General features: G+C 43.6%; 1 protein-coding gene across 1 annotated transcript in view; it reads right to left on the minus strand.

Moving 5' to 3' along the window:
- Positions 1–1,664: 1,664 nt before the first annotated feature.
- Rnf144b (ring finger protein 144B) overlaps positions 1,665–18,334 on the minus strand; it is a 62,198-nt gene continuing 45,528 nt past the window's right edge. The window contains exons 5-8 of the mRNA XM_051194325.1: positions 9,729–9,924; positions 7,337–7,481; positions 3,820–3,909; positions 1,665–2,489 (exon numbers count right to left, since the gene is read on the minus strand). Of these exons, the coding sequence (XP_051050282.1) occupies positions 2,349–2,489; positions 3,820–3,909; positions 7,337–7,481; positions 9,729–9,924 (572 nt within the window). The 3' untranslated portion in view covers positions 1,665–2,348. The remainder of the gene's footprint in view (positions 2,490–3,819; positions 3,910–7,336; positions 7,482–9,728; positions 9,925–18,334) is intronic.

An 18,334-nucleotide genomic window follows, 5' to 3' on the forward strand; every position in this document is an offset into this window, starting at 1 on the left:
GTTAGGTAAAATCAGTTTGACAAGCAACTCCCCTCCCAGCCAAAAAAATAAAATCAAAACTAAGGCTTTTATTAAAAAAAAAAAAAAAAAAAAAAAAAAAAAAAAAAAACCCTGGAAGGCAATTTCCCTCCATTTTGCCAGGGAAATAGCAGAGACATTCTTTTCCACCTTTACTCCAAATCTACCAGCTCTTTATTTCTGAAATGGCAGCATTTCAGGTTACATGAAATCTGCCTCAGATTTGCCAATGGTGGCTAGTGTTGTTGTTGACAATCTTGCTACAAAAATCCAAATTCAGTTGTGTTCCTGTCATCCTCTGAGCTGTAACAAAGGTGCCTCCCCTCAAGGGAGATAGTTGACTACATCTGTGCAAGTTAACCACTCAGATAGATGTATATTTACATTTGGACTAATAAGAAATACCCTTTCAGAAGAGAGGTTTTTTGTTTGTCTTTTGTTTTTTGTTGTTTTTTTCAAGTGCTTAGACATTCAATGGAAAACATTGAGTTAATTTATATGGAGACATTTCTAATAAATGATTCAAATGATTTGAGGTGGTTGCCATTCCAAAGTTTTCCAGAGTTCTGTATTTTATACAAACTGATGATTAGAAAAGTACACAGCCAATGAATGTACTGTACATATACATCAGCTATTACTGTATGTGTGTGAATTAAAGGTCCTTGAATATATACATCCCCACTTAGGATACATCTCACTGCAGAGGTGCAAGGCATCAGTCTTTGATAATATATCCAGGATAGCAGCAGCTTAACAATCTAGTCACCAAGATGCCATGGAAAACAGAATGGGCCCTGAATGGCCTCCCTGACTTGAGGAGGAGTCTCCGTTAACACGGAACACATACTGTTCTGAGGAAGCACCGGGCTGCATTGCTAATGGCAACCGTATAATCCTGCCACTAGAGAAAATGTGTTCATCTTTTTAAAATCTATTTGCCAAATAGTCTAATGGGCAGGATGAGTCACGATGAGGTGACACAAACCCAAACTACTGAAGACACATGAAATGGTTCCATTTGATTTCCTGTCATTTTATCAGTTCCTTGAGGGCACAGAAAGTGTTCAGATTGTCTGAACAGCTCCCAAGAGAACGATACTAAATTAGGCTGAGCAAAGAACTGCCCTGAATTGTGTCTGAAAGTATGTAAATAACCTGATTATCACTTTACAGACAGCATAAAATTGCAGCAGGTGTTCTTCTAAAAGATTTGTTTTTGAATCCACTCTCCTGGTGAGTTATGAACTTATAACAAAAATTCACACGTGTACTAAGCAAAAAAAAAAAAAAAAAAAAAAAACCTTTTATCCTGACAGATAAATCATTTAGTCATAGAAAGGGACAAGATCTTTTTTCTAATCTTACTTTGTGTCATCTGTTGGACACCTCCATGCATGCCTAGCTAGAGGGAGTCACATGGATACTATATGGATGGACGGACAGACTATAATGTGTACTGTTGATGTACACTTTTCAGTCCAACTTCTGAGCTGAGAGCCACGGAAGGACCCTGCTGTCTTCCACCGAGGCTTTGAAGCTTGCTTACCCACATCCCATATAAAACACTTTTATAGACCACAGCTGCAGGCTGTGAGCGGTGCACTGGTTGCTTTAGAAGAATAACATCTGCCAAACAACAGACACTAAATTAGGCCACGTTGTTTTACATGTTACAGCCTTTTCCTGGGAAGGGACAACTCCCTCTGAACAGCAGTTTCTCCTGCCTGAAGATGAGATTACACAGGGAGAGAGCTATTACGTTTCCGCCAAGTCACTGTGGGAACTCTGAAGACGTGTTTGCAGTAGCCAGTACAGGCACGCCAGCCAGCGCATGACTCCTGAGATAAGCAGCCGGCTCTATTGCTCATAGAACTTCTCATTATACAGTCTTATCCTTCCCCTCTGACTCCTGGCTTCTGCCGTGTGACTTGTGGCAGTAGAATCTTGCTCAGTTTGCAATGCCACCAAACACAGCAATGCCATTACTACGCCGAATATTCACCCAGGCTCCTTAGGTTTGGACAGAAGATGAGCAGTCTGGTGGGATCCTATTCATGGCAAAATGGTGGTGTGTTAAGAGTCTCCCAGGCAATGCTGAAGCTCCCGGCCTGCTCCACAGACACAATCTGGACTGTGGGGCTACATCTGGATATGCAGGAACACTGGCACCCGGGACTTGGCCTTTTCCAACACCTAATGCTATCAGGCAAGTTCAGGATCTGGACACAGAGGCACTTCCAAAGTTTGGCAAGGAGAAGGAGGCAAGGTCGCTAAGTGGGGCTTTATCTCTGCGCTGTCTCACATAACCCAGATTTCTTTGCAGGTAACTAAGTTGTAGATGGGTCGTGCTTTTTCTTCTTGCCTCGACAGGACTTGCAGACGCAGCAGATTATACACGGAGAGGCCAGGAGTAGCAGAGGTGAGGTCACCAAGGCAATAACGCCTAATCCCACAAGGATCCCTACCACCTGGAAATTGGAGAAAAAAAAACATATTTCAGAAGTTACATCATCTTAGATGTGTACATGCCCCCAAGTATAATGGCCTTTATGGTGTGAATTCGTGTGAATCCCCATGTTGGAACCTTAATACTCAGTGTGATGGCATTTGGAGAGGGGAGCCCTGGCTGAGACTCTGGAGCCTTGATGATGCTAGGGAGCTCAAGGGCTGTCCTCCACTCTCAGCTCTCTGCCATGGGAGAACACAGCAATAAAACCATCATCTATGACCAGGAGGAGTGATATGAGTGTCACTCCTCATTGCCAACATGTCTAGGTCTAGAATCATCTAAGAGACACACCTCTGAATGTGTCTGTGTGGGCACTTTCAGTCAGAGTTAACTGAGGAGGGAAGATGTGTGTGTGGTGCCATCCCATGAACTGGGCATTGGATTGAATAACAAAAATGAAAAAGAAGAAACCCTGATGAATGCTCGTATTCCCCTCTCCCCGATTCCTATTCTGCTGAGATATAAGGAGTCCCAGCCTCAAGTTCCACTGGTGTGAACTCTGCCATGTCTCCCCCACCATAATAGACTGTGTGCCCTCAAACCATGAGCCAAATTTAACTCTTGCTCCTTTAAGTCCTGAGACAAGTGTCTAATATAAGGACCCTCAGCAGAATCCGCCCACATTGATACCTGAGGCAAGAAGCCATCTTTGTTGTTCCAGTCACCCATCTATGAGGGTCTATTAGATGAATGACTACGACACTGTCTCAGGCAGTGTTCTAAACTGCCTGAGTATAGCAGTATTCTAAACTGGACACAAACTACAAAGGACTAAATCGAGGATGAAAACAAACAAAAGGCTAACTGAAGCTTAACAGTTAACTCCAAACTGGCTCGTTCTCTATCAGGGCTTCCCCAACAGTCTCACAGGGACATTAATAATGTTCATTAGGATATGAACATTGGTTTCCTCAAAGGGAGCATAGCCTTTGATAAGTACAAAACACTATTAAAAGACAAACCACAACTCCCTTTGAACCTGCCACATAAACACACAATGACATGTACAGAGGGATCCGAGGCCCGGCAGGAGCCCATAGTATTGGAGAACTCTCCTTTGATGGCTGGTGTTCTCTAATGGCTTGGAGGAAACTCCTCCCATGTTTTGCAAGAGCAAAGAACATGGGTAATCACTTGGCTGGACACTCTAGTGCTCTGTTCTTGGCTGCCTCTCTGCCCCCTTGTTCTCTCTCTCCTTGTACCAGACCCTCCCGGGAGAGCATGAGAAAGTCAGGAAGCCACCCGAAGTCCAATGCATCTCCTGTTTCCTTAAAGAGGAGGGAGGGTACCTGTGTTCGGTTCCACATTACCGATGCTCTCGAGTGGCCCAGCTTATTCCTGCACGGCCCTTTGTCATAATGCCTGAGGAATATGTCATTCTGAAACACAAAAAGAGTAGTTTCAGTAAACACACAATGTGGGGTTGAGAGGTGGATATAAAGTGCACAGGTCGCCTAATGCTATGAATGACTTTCTCTAGGAATCCCAAGCCCATCCTCTTCAGCATGGCTTGCAGCTCTGCAAATCACCAAGGAGACAAATCATAATGAACTCTTGGAGGAGGCAACAGGAAAAGGAACGACCCGATCGACCATCTCCGACATGTAACTGCCAGCAAGCTCTAGCAGAACCAGAACATGAGAACCATAAACCAGGAGCATACCTGATGTGAGCAATGCCACCAACTAACAGCTGATGAGGAAGGGAAGCCAGTCATGGGATACTAAGAAAGTAATGAGCAGAATGAGGAAGCCGGGAAACAGAGAAATAATTCAGAGATGGATTTGTGGGGGGAGGGTAAGGTGAACTACAGTTTGGACATGCTGAACTTGACATCCAAGCAAAACATCCAAAGGCAGCCCATTACTTTATACTATACAAAAAACTTGGGGCGGGGGGGAATCACAGAACTCAAGGAGGTTATCTTGAAGGGCAGCGGACTGACTGAGAAGTAAATGTGTTCATGAATAGGTGAGGAGTCTGGAAAGGAAACTGAGGTACAGCTGGAGAGGCAAGGGCAAAAGAGATGGCAGCTGGCCAAGATGTCAAATGCAGCAGAGAACCTGGGAACGCTAAGCATGTTGAACTTTAGCAGTAAGAAAGGAATCATGCAAAACCTTGGAAAGAATAGTCAGGGTGTGGCTGCATGGCCATATGCATGTCTTGCGGCGCTGACTGGGGGAAGGCAGATGTCAGCAGCAAGAGGTGACTGGGCTCTCGGGAAGCTTGGCTTCTGAATAGAGAGAACAGACCATCAGTTTGAGGTGGCTGGCTCCTCTCCAAACAGTAAAGGAGTAGGAGTTGAGGTCACACGAAAGAGAAAAGAGAATGGAAGGTGACAAGTCTGTGATGTGCCATCTCAGCCTCTGCCGTGGTGTGGATGGAGATGAAGAAGGAGCAAACTCTATGTCCAGCACACAGAGCCCCTGTGTCTCCGACTTGGGATTTAGAAAAGCCTCCTTTGTGACAGACAGGTCTTCAACTTTCCCCCAAACACATCAACACCCACCGAGTGGCACAGAGTACTGCCCGGCAGAAAAGCGTCTTTACCACCCGCCAGTGCCCTCATCTGAAACAGAGAAAAACGAGGTCACAAAGCACAGTGACAGAAAAGCATGTTTTAACAACTGAAGTGCATGTGTTCAGACATTTAACATCTGTCCCATTTCGTCTCGAGGGCCCACACAACACAAGCGTCTGAACAGAGTGTTCTCCACCACACCATCCCCCAGACATACTCCAGCCAAAGGATGGAGGTCTGGTGCACACATTGAGGCCCTTGCGTTCTTGCCTCTGGAAGAGAAGCACAGGAACTCAACTGCCTGGTGGATAGAAACCCAGCTTCTGGCCTGGGGTCACCAAGGAGAAAGCCCTAGGATCTCTTTTGAATGTGTAAATCTAAAAGACCCTGTTGAAGCCAAGTTATTCAAGGTGGAAACCATTTGTGAGCTGTTTAAATTCCTTTCACATGCGCCTGAAGCTCTTCAATCTAATGCACTTCCTTTAAAGAGACCAGGCTCACAGAGACGTTTCCTCACCCCTCAACAGCTTACCTAACTTTCAGCTGAAGTGCCAGTGGGCATTCCATTAATGACACCCTCGTCCCCGAGCTGCTTGGTACTTCAGCACCGAACAAGCAGCTAGTTGAAGGAGACCCGACTGTACAGCAAAACCCAGGGCCAATGAAGGGACACCAGTGTATGTGTGCAACGTCTTATGTCATTGATACTGTCTTATGTCAACAGAGGAGGGAGACCCAGCTGACAAAATGTCTCTACAAGATTGGGCTGTAGGCATGCCTGTGGGGCATTTTCTTAATTAGTGATTGACAGGGGGAGGGCCCAGCCCATTGTGGGTATTTCCTCTCTTGGCCTGGTTGTTCCAGGCTCTTTATGAAAGCAGACTGTACAAGCCATAAGGATCAAGTCAGTAAGTGGCATCCCTCCATGGCTTCTGCGACAGCTCCTGCCTCCAGGTCCCTGCCCTGCTTGAGTTCCTGTCCTGACTTCCTTTGATGTATGGACTGTTCTGTGGAAGAATAAACCAAATAAACCCTTTCCTCCAAAAATTTCTTTGGTCATGGTGTTTCATCATAGCAATAGTAACCCTAACTGAGGTCTGACCCCATATGGACCCCATTCTTGATTCAAATTGCCCTGACAGGAATATTCATAAACAGTTTGCACTACCTCAAACTCTAAAAGACTGGGATGAAGTCCACCCTTCTCAGCTACCCCTTCCCACAGCTGAGGTCTCTGTTCCCCTTGACACAGGACTAACCGGAAACGCAGCTGACTGAGAAGATGTGCTATTGGGCAGTGAAGGAGAAACGATCAGACAAGTCCCAGGATCTAGCAAGTGGCAAGGCAGCAGTACTTCCTGTCATACAAGACACAGGGGCAGGAGACAGCAGCTTTTCCAATTGCAGGAGGCAAAATGCCTCTCCAAGGTGCTCTTGGCTGCGTCTCCAGTGACCACGTCTGCATGTGTAACTGCATGAAGGACCTTGGCCTGGGGGTACAATATCCTTTGTGATACAAATGTGTTCAATCTCATTTCATGGGAGAGGAAATCCTTCCTCCCTGTGATCAGTGGGAATGAGAGCCATGAAGGGGGGTCAGAGAGAGTCAATGTTGCTGCCTTTGGAGATAGAGAAATGGGATCAAGTCTAGCAATGCAAGAAAATCCTATCTCTAGAAGACAGAAGAGCGAAGAACTGGATTCCCAGCTAGAGTCTGCAGACATCGATGCAGCCTTGTCAGTACCATCCTCCAGTGAGACACATATTAGACTGCTAATGTACAGGCATAATTCTGTGTTGTTTTAAGCTGCAAAGCTTGCGATCATTTATTACAACAGCAATATGAAACAAATGCACTATTCACATGACATTTACATGATAGGCACAATTTCCTCCAAAGCATAAAATGCCTTTAAACAAAGGATGTCTTGAAAGCTAGAGTGGCTTATCTAAGGTTATACAAAGAGGCTTCATGGTGTCCGAAGCGGCAATGGGGCTGGGGATGTGACTCGGTCACACAGTGCTTGCCTAGCATGCACAACGACTGGGAACGAGGATGCGAGAAGTAAAAGGAAGGAGGAGGGAAGAAGGAAAGGAAGAAGACAGACAGGAAAGTAGAGAAGGACAAACAGAAGGCATCAGGCTCAAGAAATCTCACTGAGAAAAACAAATCCTTTTGCAGGAGGATAAGAGGCTCCACAGTTACAGGGAAGGACTGTAGGGCTCTGGCTCTTGCACGGGCACAGCAAAAGGCAAATGAGAGGCCTCTCCTGAGGAGAACTTACGTCCAGGTTCTGCAGACAGTACCAACAAAACGTGTGTTTGCAGTTTTTGCACATCATCTGGGCGCAGCCTTCATTGCGCTCAATGTAAATGCGGCAAACCGGGCACTGCTTAATCGGGGCATCTGCCTCTGTCCCAAAGAGGGCCCTAAAACAAGACAGACGAAACGTGTTCAGTCAGCAGTCATCCACCCTACTGCCAGGGCTGCTAAGTGGATGGTTAATAAATTCTCTGTGCTGTGTTTAACTCACTTCCAAAGAAAATGGTGGGAGGTAAAATGGGAGACATGGATTATTAGTTGTTCAGATAGTTCAATAAGAAAGAACTTATTTATTTTGGCTCCTAATGAATTATATAATTACACTTTCCACAGCTGGCTGACTTTATTGCTTTGCTAAATTAATACTTCGTTCCTGGATCACACATTCTCTGAATGAGAAGTGAATGGAGGGAGTTAGACCATGAGGACTGAACTCTGGATTCAAACAGGATGCAGTCTGTATACCGACCTGCTCATTCAATAAGGGGAGGGTGGGATCCAGTTAGCAAAGCTCACAGAGATGCCAATTGTTATGGAAAAGGCCTCCTCCAAGTTGATGAATAGGTCAGTGTGTGACCACAGCAGACAGGGACACAGGACTAAGGGGTTCAAGCTGAATGAGGAGGGAATCAGAACACTCCATCCTGTTCTACTGACAGCGTATCAAAACCACCACCCAGCACACAGAGACATCACAAGTTACAGAATGTTGTCAAACCCATGGTCAGATGTGGTGCTGGAAATAACATTGTGTAGACAATATTTCTACTTTAATATTCTCCTTTGGGATAGCTCAGCGGGTGATGGTACTTGCTGCTAAACCTGATGACCTGAGTTCATTCCCTGGGATACATGTAATGAAAGGGGGAAAAAATAAAACAAAAACAAACCAACTCCCACAAGTTGTCCTCTGACCTCCAGGTATGATAGCACAGGTCCACACATGCACACACACACACACACACACACACACACACACACACACACACACACGAGTAAATGTAATAAAAACTTTAATACCCACTTTTCCCAATGGGGATAAAAACTCATAAGAGGCTGAGTGTCTTATATGAAGCCACCCAGATGTTACAAACAGTGTCAGAACTCAAGTGACCCCTCTCCTCTGACCCCTTGACTCTAACGGGGAGGGGTGCTTAACTACTATGGAAGGCACCGCTTGAAATCTGACGGGGATGGCACATAGCATTCCGTGTGTCAGAGTTCTCTTTCTTCGGTGCTTGGTCTGATATTCGAGCACAGCACCAAACCCAGGCAGTGTGACTCTTCCTGAAGACAGGTTCCGCACAGTCTGAGGGCACTGGGTGAGTTAGCCAACTGGCCGGGAACACTGGTGCTTTGTTCTTGCTCGTGCAGAACAGTCTTAGCCTCAAGTGAAGCCTGGGAACCAACACAAGCAAGGTCTCTCACTCTGCCCCCGGCTGCTGCCATAAAAACCCAGGCACCCACCCATTGAATCCTTCTCAACATAAATCTCAGGCCTGGCACCTCCTTTCATAGCAAAAAAGCATTAGGAATGCCTCTCTCTTCCTGCATTTTATAAGCACTTAGGAAGATAGTCTACCTGTCTGTGTGCTCTGTAGGACCAGCAGACCCAATGAGCTGGCCATTTAATCAGGTAACTTTATCTCTCTTATTTTGTAAACAGGAAGAATGGGCTATGCCAGTGATGGGTTGATGGGAGATGTCATTCTGTAAATATGTTTCTCATACTGGTTAATGAATAAAGCACTGTTGGCCAATAGGAAAGGAAGATAGACGGGACTAGGAGACAAGGAGGATTTGAGGAAGTAAGAGGGAGGAGTCAACATGGAGAGACTGGAGAGAGCAGAACCACCGGCCCCCTCTCTCCGGTAAGATAAGACCACGTGGAAATACTTAGATTAATAGAAACAGGTTAATAAGACAGAGCTAGCTAATAAGAAACTAGTACCTGGCCAACAGCATTATATCAAATACAGAGTCTTGGTGTGTTAATTTGGACTGGCATGGCAGTGGGACCAGACCAGAGGAAAAACCTACTCCTAACAATGGGTAAACTTGGTTTTGGAGAAGCTCTAGCTTTCTGCTGAAACCTACCGAGCGAGGAGCCTCTCCAACCAAAGGGAGTGAACTCAAACAAACTTAACGTGACCTGGAAGGTCCCCCAGGATAAAGAGCTAGAACCCCTTTAGACACACTGTTCTGCTTGCTGTCTGTTACAACCTTACTATTTCTGCTCAGGATATTTCTACAGTGAATGCCTAAGAGCCACTGTGTTCTAACCCTTCCCAAAGCCGCTGATGTGGGGTTTGAGAAGAACACTGGGACTAATCCAAAGATACTTCATCCCTTACCCGTGCTCTGGCACAATAGACTGTTCTCTACAGGTGGTCTCCCCGTGCCAAGCATCCTTGCAACATGAGCAGAATTTCAGGTGGCAAGAAGGGCACTCCACCACCACAGGCTTCCCTGGGTCTCCTGCAGCAATATGGCACACTGTCTGGCAGTCTGCAACAGGGCACCATGTTCGGAGGGGGTCCATGTGAACCTCTGAAACATAAAGGAGGAAACGGTGATGGGCTTTCTCCCATCCAAGCATTAAGCTTTCTCCCCTTCATTTATCTTTTTTATACAGCAACACGTGTGGTATAGTATGAGTAGAAGAGTGGCCATCTCTGTGATGGTCAGTCTTCATAATGGTTCCAAGCCCACCACCCACCATCCAGAGCACAAGGTCATCCCTGTCACACTCTCAAGGTGGGAATAGAGCAAGTCTCTCTGCCCTTATTAATAGGTATGCTATGGCCTTTAACCAAAAACTACATTTTCCTTTGAGCACTCAAAATGGAAAAAAAAACCTGCTGGGCAGTAGTGGTACATGCCTTTAATTCCAGCACTTGGGAGGCAAAAGCAGGTGGATCTCTGAGAGTTCAAGGCCAGCCTGGTCTACAGAGCTAGTTCCAGGACAGCCAGGACTGTTACACAGAGAAACCCTGTCTCGGAAAAAAAAAAAAAAAAAAAAAAAAAGGCAAAAAACGCTAGGTACCATCTTGGAGGAAAGTATGGTGTAGGATGGTGTACAGAGCATCTACATAAAAGAATATGCACTTTGGACTCTGAGATACACTTCATACAGCAGGGAATTGGAAAACAAGGATTCAAATAGTTTAGGATCAAACAACATTCAGTGTGGCTTAGTTAGGAAGTCAGACTTAAGTAGATTGCTGTCTTACCAGTGAACAAATTAGGAACTATTTATGAAGTGCCTGTAGGCTCTTAAAACAAACAGGGACTTTCTCAGACTATAAAGTGATAGCCAGTCATATAACAGTGGCTAGATCCATGCAGCACATAGGAGAAAGGGTAAGATTGGCAGGTAGATAGCTAGCCATCTGGTTAAGTATTTAAAGTCTCTCTTGTTTTCCCATTTCTTGCTCATGAACAGATCCCATTTCTCTGCATGCAATATGCCCTGTGATGAGATGTATAAGGCAGGTAGAGGGGAGAAGTAAGTAGCCTTTCTTGCTCTGAATGGATATACTTTACAAATTTTTTACTCATGATATTTCTCTCTTAACCCCTGAGCTTAACTCCAATCCATTATGGTTAATTGAATCGGTTGTAATAATGGGAGAAGTTATAACATCAACGTATTTTTTCAAGCATCCAAGAAGGTACAATGAAAGCAGAAACAATAAATGAGGGAACAATTACAGATACTGATTAAACTGCTATAAAGTAGTTTAGAACCCAGGGCAGCTGCCCACGGTCCAACACAAACAAGAGGAAAGAATCTGAGCCACTGAAAACAGCAATCTGAACTTTCCAGCATTGTGATAGGACACGAGGAGCAGGCAGAAAAGCGTGGGAGCAGGGCAAGGATGGCAGCATCCCAGTTCTCCACAGAGATGGAGCATTAGGGGAGTGCAAAGCCATGGTGACTTCAGACAAATGTAATGACAGGACAGCAATCTTAAAGGGCCACTGTCGTAGAGAGGTCCCATTAGTGGCCGAGATGTTAGCCTGTCGTTGTTTTGTACTTCCTCCCTTAGAAGTTGTGTTAGGGCGTTTCTGGGTTGGATGGCTTACTTGTTAGTTAGTGTGGGGATAAGATACATGCTGGACAGCAGCCCGCACTGAGTTATACCCCAGTCTTCTTCAAGGATGCCTTACCATGCTCAACGACAACCAACGGTACATATCAGGAGATGAATTTCCAGCTCTACCTAAAAACAAAACTGACCTCTCTAGCCAATTCTCCCAGATAACTCTTTCAGTCCCCTTGCATCTTACAGAAACACCTGACTGCCAGGACAGTCTGGGTATTCTAGAGTTGTACTCCCACACTTCTGGCAGCAAAGGCCAGACATGTGATGTGTTTCCAACCAATGCGAAGGTAAAATGAGACCTATCACAGGGCTTCTAGGACAAGACCTGGTCCCCAGTACCATTCATCAGCCTGCCTCTGGCCACAGGTATGTGAAGTTACGACATTGGGACAAGCATGAGCATCTGGGGATTCTGAGGAAGAGCTTATTTAAGAAATCTGAGCTGTTAAATCAATCAAAGCCATCACTGCCCACCTAAGGACTTCTGTATATAAACTAGGAAGATTTCCTTGTTGTTCAAGCCATTTTAAGACATTCCATTTCTTGTAACTGAAAGCACATTAACTTAAAAGGCTACTTTAAATCATACTATAGGGCTGTTTCCCCGACAGGGCAGATTTTACTGAGAGAACTCATGTCTGAGATGACCTTGGAAGTTTTTCCTATATCCATAGTTTTATCTATATGTACAGCACATAGAAATTATACAAATAAATAGAAACAAAAACCCATATTATTCTGTAGAAGCCTTGTGCACCATAACACAAATTCATGTACTTTTCAAAAAGTTAATACATTCTGTCAGAAATAAACCAATTTTATATAGATGACCAGAAAAATAATATATTTGTGTAGTTGAGCATTGTATATATTTTTTAAAAATATAGGAAAAATTTAGAAAATAATATTAGATGTGTTAATGAAAAGACCAGGTTAGAAAATAGTACAAATGAGTGATATTTATGAAACTATGTATATAGAGATGTATTTCAGCTGCTTCCAGAATACTCTTGAAGGTAACAGCTTTCCCTGAGAGAAAGGTCAATGGTTGGAGGAAAAGGCACAGATGTTCTCTTTATTGGGAATGTGAATTTTAAAAATCACATTTATTTATTGTGTTCCGTAATTGTGTACATGACACATTACATGTGTCATGTGTGCGTGATGTCAGAGGACCACTTGTGCCATGTGAGACCCAGGGATTGAACACAGGTCTCCAGGCACAGTGGGAAATCCTTTACCTACTGAGCCATCTCACTGGCCCATGTGATTTTTTTTAAGGCACAAATACCACTTGTGTAATTTTTAAATTTTTTTTTTTAAAGCTGTTTCCTGAAGCCTGGCATAGTGGCTCACACTTGTAACCCCAGCAATCAGGAGGGAGGTGTCATTCACAAGGGCAGCAGTCATTTTTCCTGGTATAAAGACCAGTTGTTATACCTTCCAGAACTCTGTTCTTGATAACCCATTTTACTTCCTATGTCATCCTACCTACGGTATCTTCCCAAATGTTCTGAAGTAAAGGGCTTGCTGAAAGCACCTTGATAAACTGCCCACCCCCAAGTCACCAGCAAAATCCTTCTGGGTATACTCCCAAGTGTCCCTGGATTGTCTTCTAGCTGACATCTCACCTCCCATGTCCAATGGTTTGGGCTCTGTCTTCTCCCTTTCTGGCAACTACTCTCCTTTCTCCTGTGCCACTAATACTGCTCTTGACTAGCATCCCTCAAAGCTGTCCACACTCTTGACTAGCATCCCTGGATGCTGCCCATGCCCTACTCCAAGACTTTGCTTGCATTCTACTTTTTTATGTCATAACTGAGGCTCAACTCTCATTTTATTAAAAGACTGAATATCAGGCATGTCTATTTCTCACTCTTAATTCAACAAATGACTGATTTCAAGTACTTGTTAGGAACTTGGGCATATGAAATGCAAAAACAAACATTTCTGTGCCAAGAAATCTAACAGTATGAAGATCATTGTATGGGAAGACAGAGATATTTAAAACAATGTAACACCTAAGAAACAAAAACACTAGCAATGCAAATGGTTGGGAGTGAATCTCCCAAGACAATAAAAATGAAATTATTAATAAACACCTATGAGCAGTTCTTGGGGATGGAGATAAGGGCACTTAATAGCTACTTACAGAAAGCCCTTTAAGCTTTCTTTCTTGTCCACATATTCATAATAAAATCTCCTGCTTTAATTAAGCCTAACATCAGAAGGCAAAAGTGGTTTCTTCTAATCACAGACAAAGCAGATAACACATGCTGAGATGAAACATGAGAAGATTAAGCCAGAAAGGGCAAATGCACTATATAAACACAGACTTTTGAAAAAGAAGTCCCTTAGGTGGCAAGGATGCAGCCAGGCTACATGTGGAGACAAAAGGGGAGAAGTCTCTATCCAGATGTTAGAATTAAGCTTCTGTACTTAAAGGAAACATCTGTGGTGACAGGACACACCCTGATGGGCCCTGGCAACTCACAAGCCAAATGCCTCTCTCCCTAGATCCAAGGTGAGTGGTACCATACTGACAGATTGAAATCAGCCATGGCAAAAGTATTCGCACCTTCAAAGTGGCAAGCATTCCCAGCTAGAGGGTCACAGAACAGACGCCAAGCTGAGGTAAACACATCAATACACAACAGCTATGTCATTCAGCACAGAAAACCATGGAGCACCGAGTAGGAAAATGGAGAGCAGAACTTGTATAGCATAAAAGGAAGAGACGCTGGAACCGCCTGATCATCCTTGATACAGACAGACACATACACCTGTAATAAAACCCACATGGGTACACACCTTTCCGATGGCATTTGTTTTTATATGCTCAACTTGGCATTCATCAATTGCCTGCTGTACCCCCTCCTTGGCTCTTCAACCTCAGTAAAGTAGTGAGTTCCCTACCCTGGAGTACACGCTGTTTCTACCATTTAGGATGGAAGTATGTCAAAGGCAGGTGCTTTTGGAACCCCCAAGAGGATTTCAAGTACCTCTCCTGCGGTCAATCAGAGGGGTACACTCTGCACTCTGGTTGACCTCAACTATCCAAGATCTTTCCTCCTCTACACACGGGGTCAGAAAAAAAAAAAAAAAAAAAAAAAAAAAAGACAGATGAGATTCCCTGAATTGTAGAGTCCCTATCTACGACTCAGCATGACTACTTGGGTGACATGAGGGGGTTGTCGGTCCACACAGCAGGGCACCTAAGGAACAAGATAGCATCATTTGTGCCTAAGAGGTCTACTTGGAGGGACACTGTTTCCACACAGATACTTGAACAGGTCCTAAGAGGCCTCTAAGTACTGTCCTGGTAGTTTACTCTGCTTACCATCTCTCTAAACATCAAAAGTCACATTAATGAATAATCTGGTAGAAAGAGACAAAGTGAGTCACACTCCTGAAAGTCTTCCCACTTCTACTTCTGTGTTAAGATCGGGAGCTAAGGAAAGTGGGGTTAGGGAGGAGTGGACCATCCAAGAGAGGAAATGGCTCAGGAACACAGAAACGGGACTAAGGGAGTTTTCTCTCTTGCAATCTAACAGCCATGCCCAAGACTTCTACAGATGCACAGGAAAAACATTTCTGAATGAAAAGAAGGCAGTGTCTTGTGCCTGTGGGAAGGAAGCACAATGGCTATTTAAGTAGAAAGGAAGCCCCTCTCTCTACAATCCAGTTTCTCAGGGCAAAGGCCCCGTGGCGTGGAAGCACATTTCTTCCTATGGGCTATTACTAATTTGGTTAGAATTACTAGCCGGGTGGTGGTGGCCAGCACTCAGGAGGCAGAGGCTGGCAGATCTCTGTGAGTTCAAGGCCAGCCTGGCCTACAGAACAAGATCCAGAACAGGGTCCAAAGCTACACAGAGAAACCCTGTCTCAAAAACCAAAAAATTTTAAAAACAGAATTACTAGAGGTAATTTTTTAGAGTAGTCCTGCTTTCATAGTTATTTATAACTATACATTTTTAATAATCATATTTAAGCCCTTTTGATTGGAGTCACGAACAAAGCTGCTAAACTGCAGGTGGTTTTGATCTGCTTCTTAATTCGCCCAGATGATGTATATGTAAAGGTTTACCCACCCAAGAACTCATCAGCCACACTTTACAAAGACAGAAGGCAGCCCAGGGTAGAAGGTGACTGAAGTCAGCTAGGGAGCCAAACGCGACTTAGAAAAAGCAACTGTTTAACCCAACACTTTCTGGCTTTGAAATGAGATGGTGAAGATTAACATCCCTCTCCCATAACACACTAAACACACTGACTGCACACAGCATGCTCTCCACAGTCCAAAGTCAAATTCTTCAGGCATCCCCTCTCCCCATTCTTGATTTTGAATAACACGGAGTTCTTTGAAAGAAAACCTACAAATATGTGTTTCTTATTGTGACGTTTTTTTCACATAAGGGATTGAGAAAACAATTTAATGAGTTTTAAGTGCATATGTGCATAAATGAGTACATGCATTCCAGGTACAGATACCAGAACCCTAAGGGGCTTGAGTCCTTTACATAAAATGGCACAGTATTTACATGCTTTCAATCATCCCCAGCTCCCTTAAAACACTGACAACAATGTAGATGCTATATGGATAATTTTTATATTATTTAGGGAATAATGAAAAGTAGGGAGGTATACATATTCAGCACAGAAGCAAATTTAAAATATATATATATATATATTTTAATCCAAGAACCACAAGATCTGACGCTGATCATAAGATGCATCTCTTATTCTAGGTTATTGATAACCGAAAAAACAAGGCAACCACCACAAGGTGGGCTCTCTCATCATGTAGGTGAATTACACATGTGTGAGACTGCAAGACCCATCTGCAATATTCCCAAAGACACTTTACATGAATCCCCTCCCTTGGCTTCTTCCAATCTGAGGTGCCCTACTTCCCCCCTTCCATCCTCACCTTTCACCTGTGAGGAAAGAGCATATAGAAGAAACAGCTGTGCGCATCAGTCTGCAAGGCTGTGTGCACCATGGCTGAGCCTACCTCTGGCAACTCAGGATAAGTAACACATTGTAGAGTCAGCCTTCCATTCCTGCAGGCTCTATGTGCATATCGATCCATCCACCCAGCATCCTGTAGTGCGCTCTACTGCTCATAGTCTCAAGGATTTCATATGTGTAATTGTACCCATTCCTCTCCTACATCAATCCTCCTTCAGACTTAAATCCACATGCAAGATTGTTCATCAGGTGAAGCCACTTGCTTTGCAGCATGGGCCTGATGGATTACCTGATTTTAATCCCTGGAACCCACAGATAACTCCACAAAGTTGAAAGACTCCAAGGAGAGACCAACTCCACCAAGTTTTCCTCTGACTTCCATACATGCCTTGGCATGCATGTCTCTCCCCCTTACATCATGCACATACAACATGATAATAATAATAAATATGCAAATTTAAAAGACATGCAAATAGGATAGAAGTGGGGGGATTTCAGTGGAGAAATAGTTAAGAGAGAACAATGGGGGATTTGATCAAAGTCCATTATATAAATTATGAAATCATGAATGAGTAAATTTTTTTAAGTTCATAAACCTAGATATAAGAATTTAGACAAGCCGGATGGTGGGGGTGAACGCCTTTAATCCCAGAACTTGGGAGGCAGAGGCATGTGGATCTCAAGTGAGTTCAAGGCCAGCTTGGTCTACAGAGTGAGTTCTAGGACTGTTACACAGAGAAACCCTGTCTTGAAAAAAAACATTAAAAAAAGAAAATAATTTAGACAAGGGAGGGAGTGGAAGGGGGGACAGGAGGAGGATTGATATGTAAAATGATTGTTACTAAATTAAAATCAGAAAAGACAAAAAAAAAAGAATTTAGACAAAAGCAGTCCACCCCAATGGTGACCTCGAAAGTTTATGGTGAGCATGACATAATGTACATGAACATGATTTAAAAGTGATGAATTGTGCCATACTTCATCAGAGAGGCAAATTCACAGACTTTGAACTTCAATTTACTTCTGCAAAGGAGATCTGGTGACTGAAGAAAAGACCCATGGCTATTTATCTTAAGACTGCTCTTTCATGCAGCCGTACAAAGTAAGAAATGCTATTTCAAACTTCTCTACTTCTGTATTCCCAGAATTGTTAGGAAATCAAAACAGCCTGGGAAATGAAGACTGCCATGAGATGGAAGAACTATATCTGACCCACATGACTATTCTCAGTTTTCAAAAACCTGAACCCAGTCAAACTTAGCATTGGGGGAGGCGTGAAAGGGGAAGAGAAAATAAGACAAAACCGGATCTTCAGCCCTTGTCTTTCCCGCATGACAGCCAGCTGCGTTTGACACGTGCCATAAGCAATTTGGTTTTATTCTGTTGTATACTTTCTCAACCAACAAGAGTGGTTTTCCTGTCATCCTCTGACATTGTGAGCCTACTCCAAAAAAGATACCACAGGGATTTTTATTATCGTGGGAAACACCACACACCCAATTTAATTTAATTATCAGCTGAAATAAATCAAGCTGTATTAATTTCTATGACCCAATGCATTTTTAATTATGCTGAAGCTAATTTGTCTTTGATACCTCAAAGAAGAGAGGTCCTCTGCAGATAGTTAAAATGCCATTAAACTAAAGTAATCACAATTAACATCTGCCATAGTCAATATGGTCCATGTAGATAGGGTAGCCACCATCAAACAGACTGCTCTCAAGAGAGCTGGAAAGACTCAAAGATTTTTAAATTTGGAATAACATCTAACGTCATTTGTTCTAAAACTATTACATGACCCACAAAAGTCTGGTGAGTTTTCAATGAGCTCCTAAGTTACAGCTGGCTATCAAAAGAAATCACAGTATTAAATCAATGTT

The sequence above is a fragment of the Phodopus roborovskii genome, unplaced genomic scaffold, assembly GCF_943737965.1.
Source record: "Phodopus roborovskii unplaced genomic scaffold, PHOROB, whole genome shotgun sequence".
In the NCBI taxonomy this organism is placed as follows: domain Eukaryota; kingdom Metazoa; phylum Chordata; class Mammalia; order Rodentia; family Cricetidae; genus Phodopus; species Phodopus roborovskii.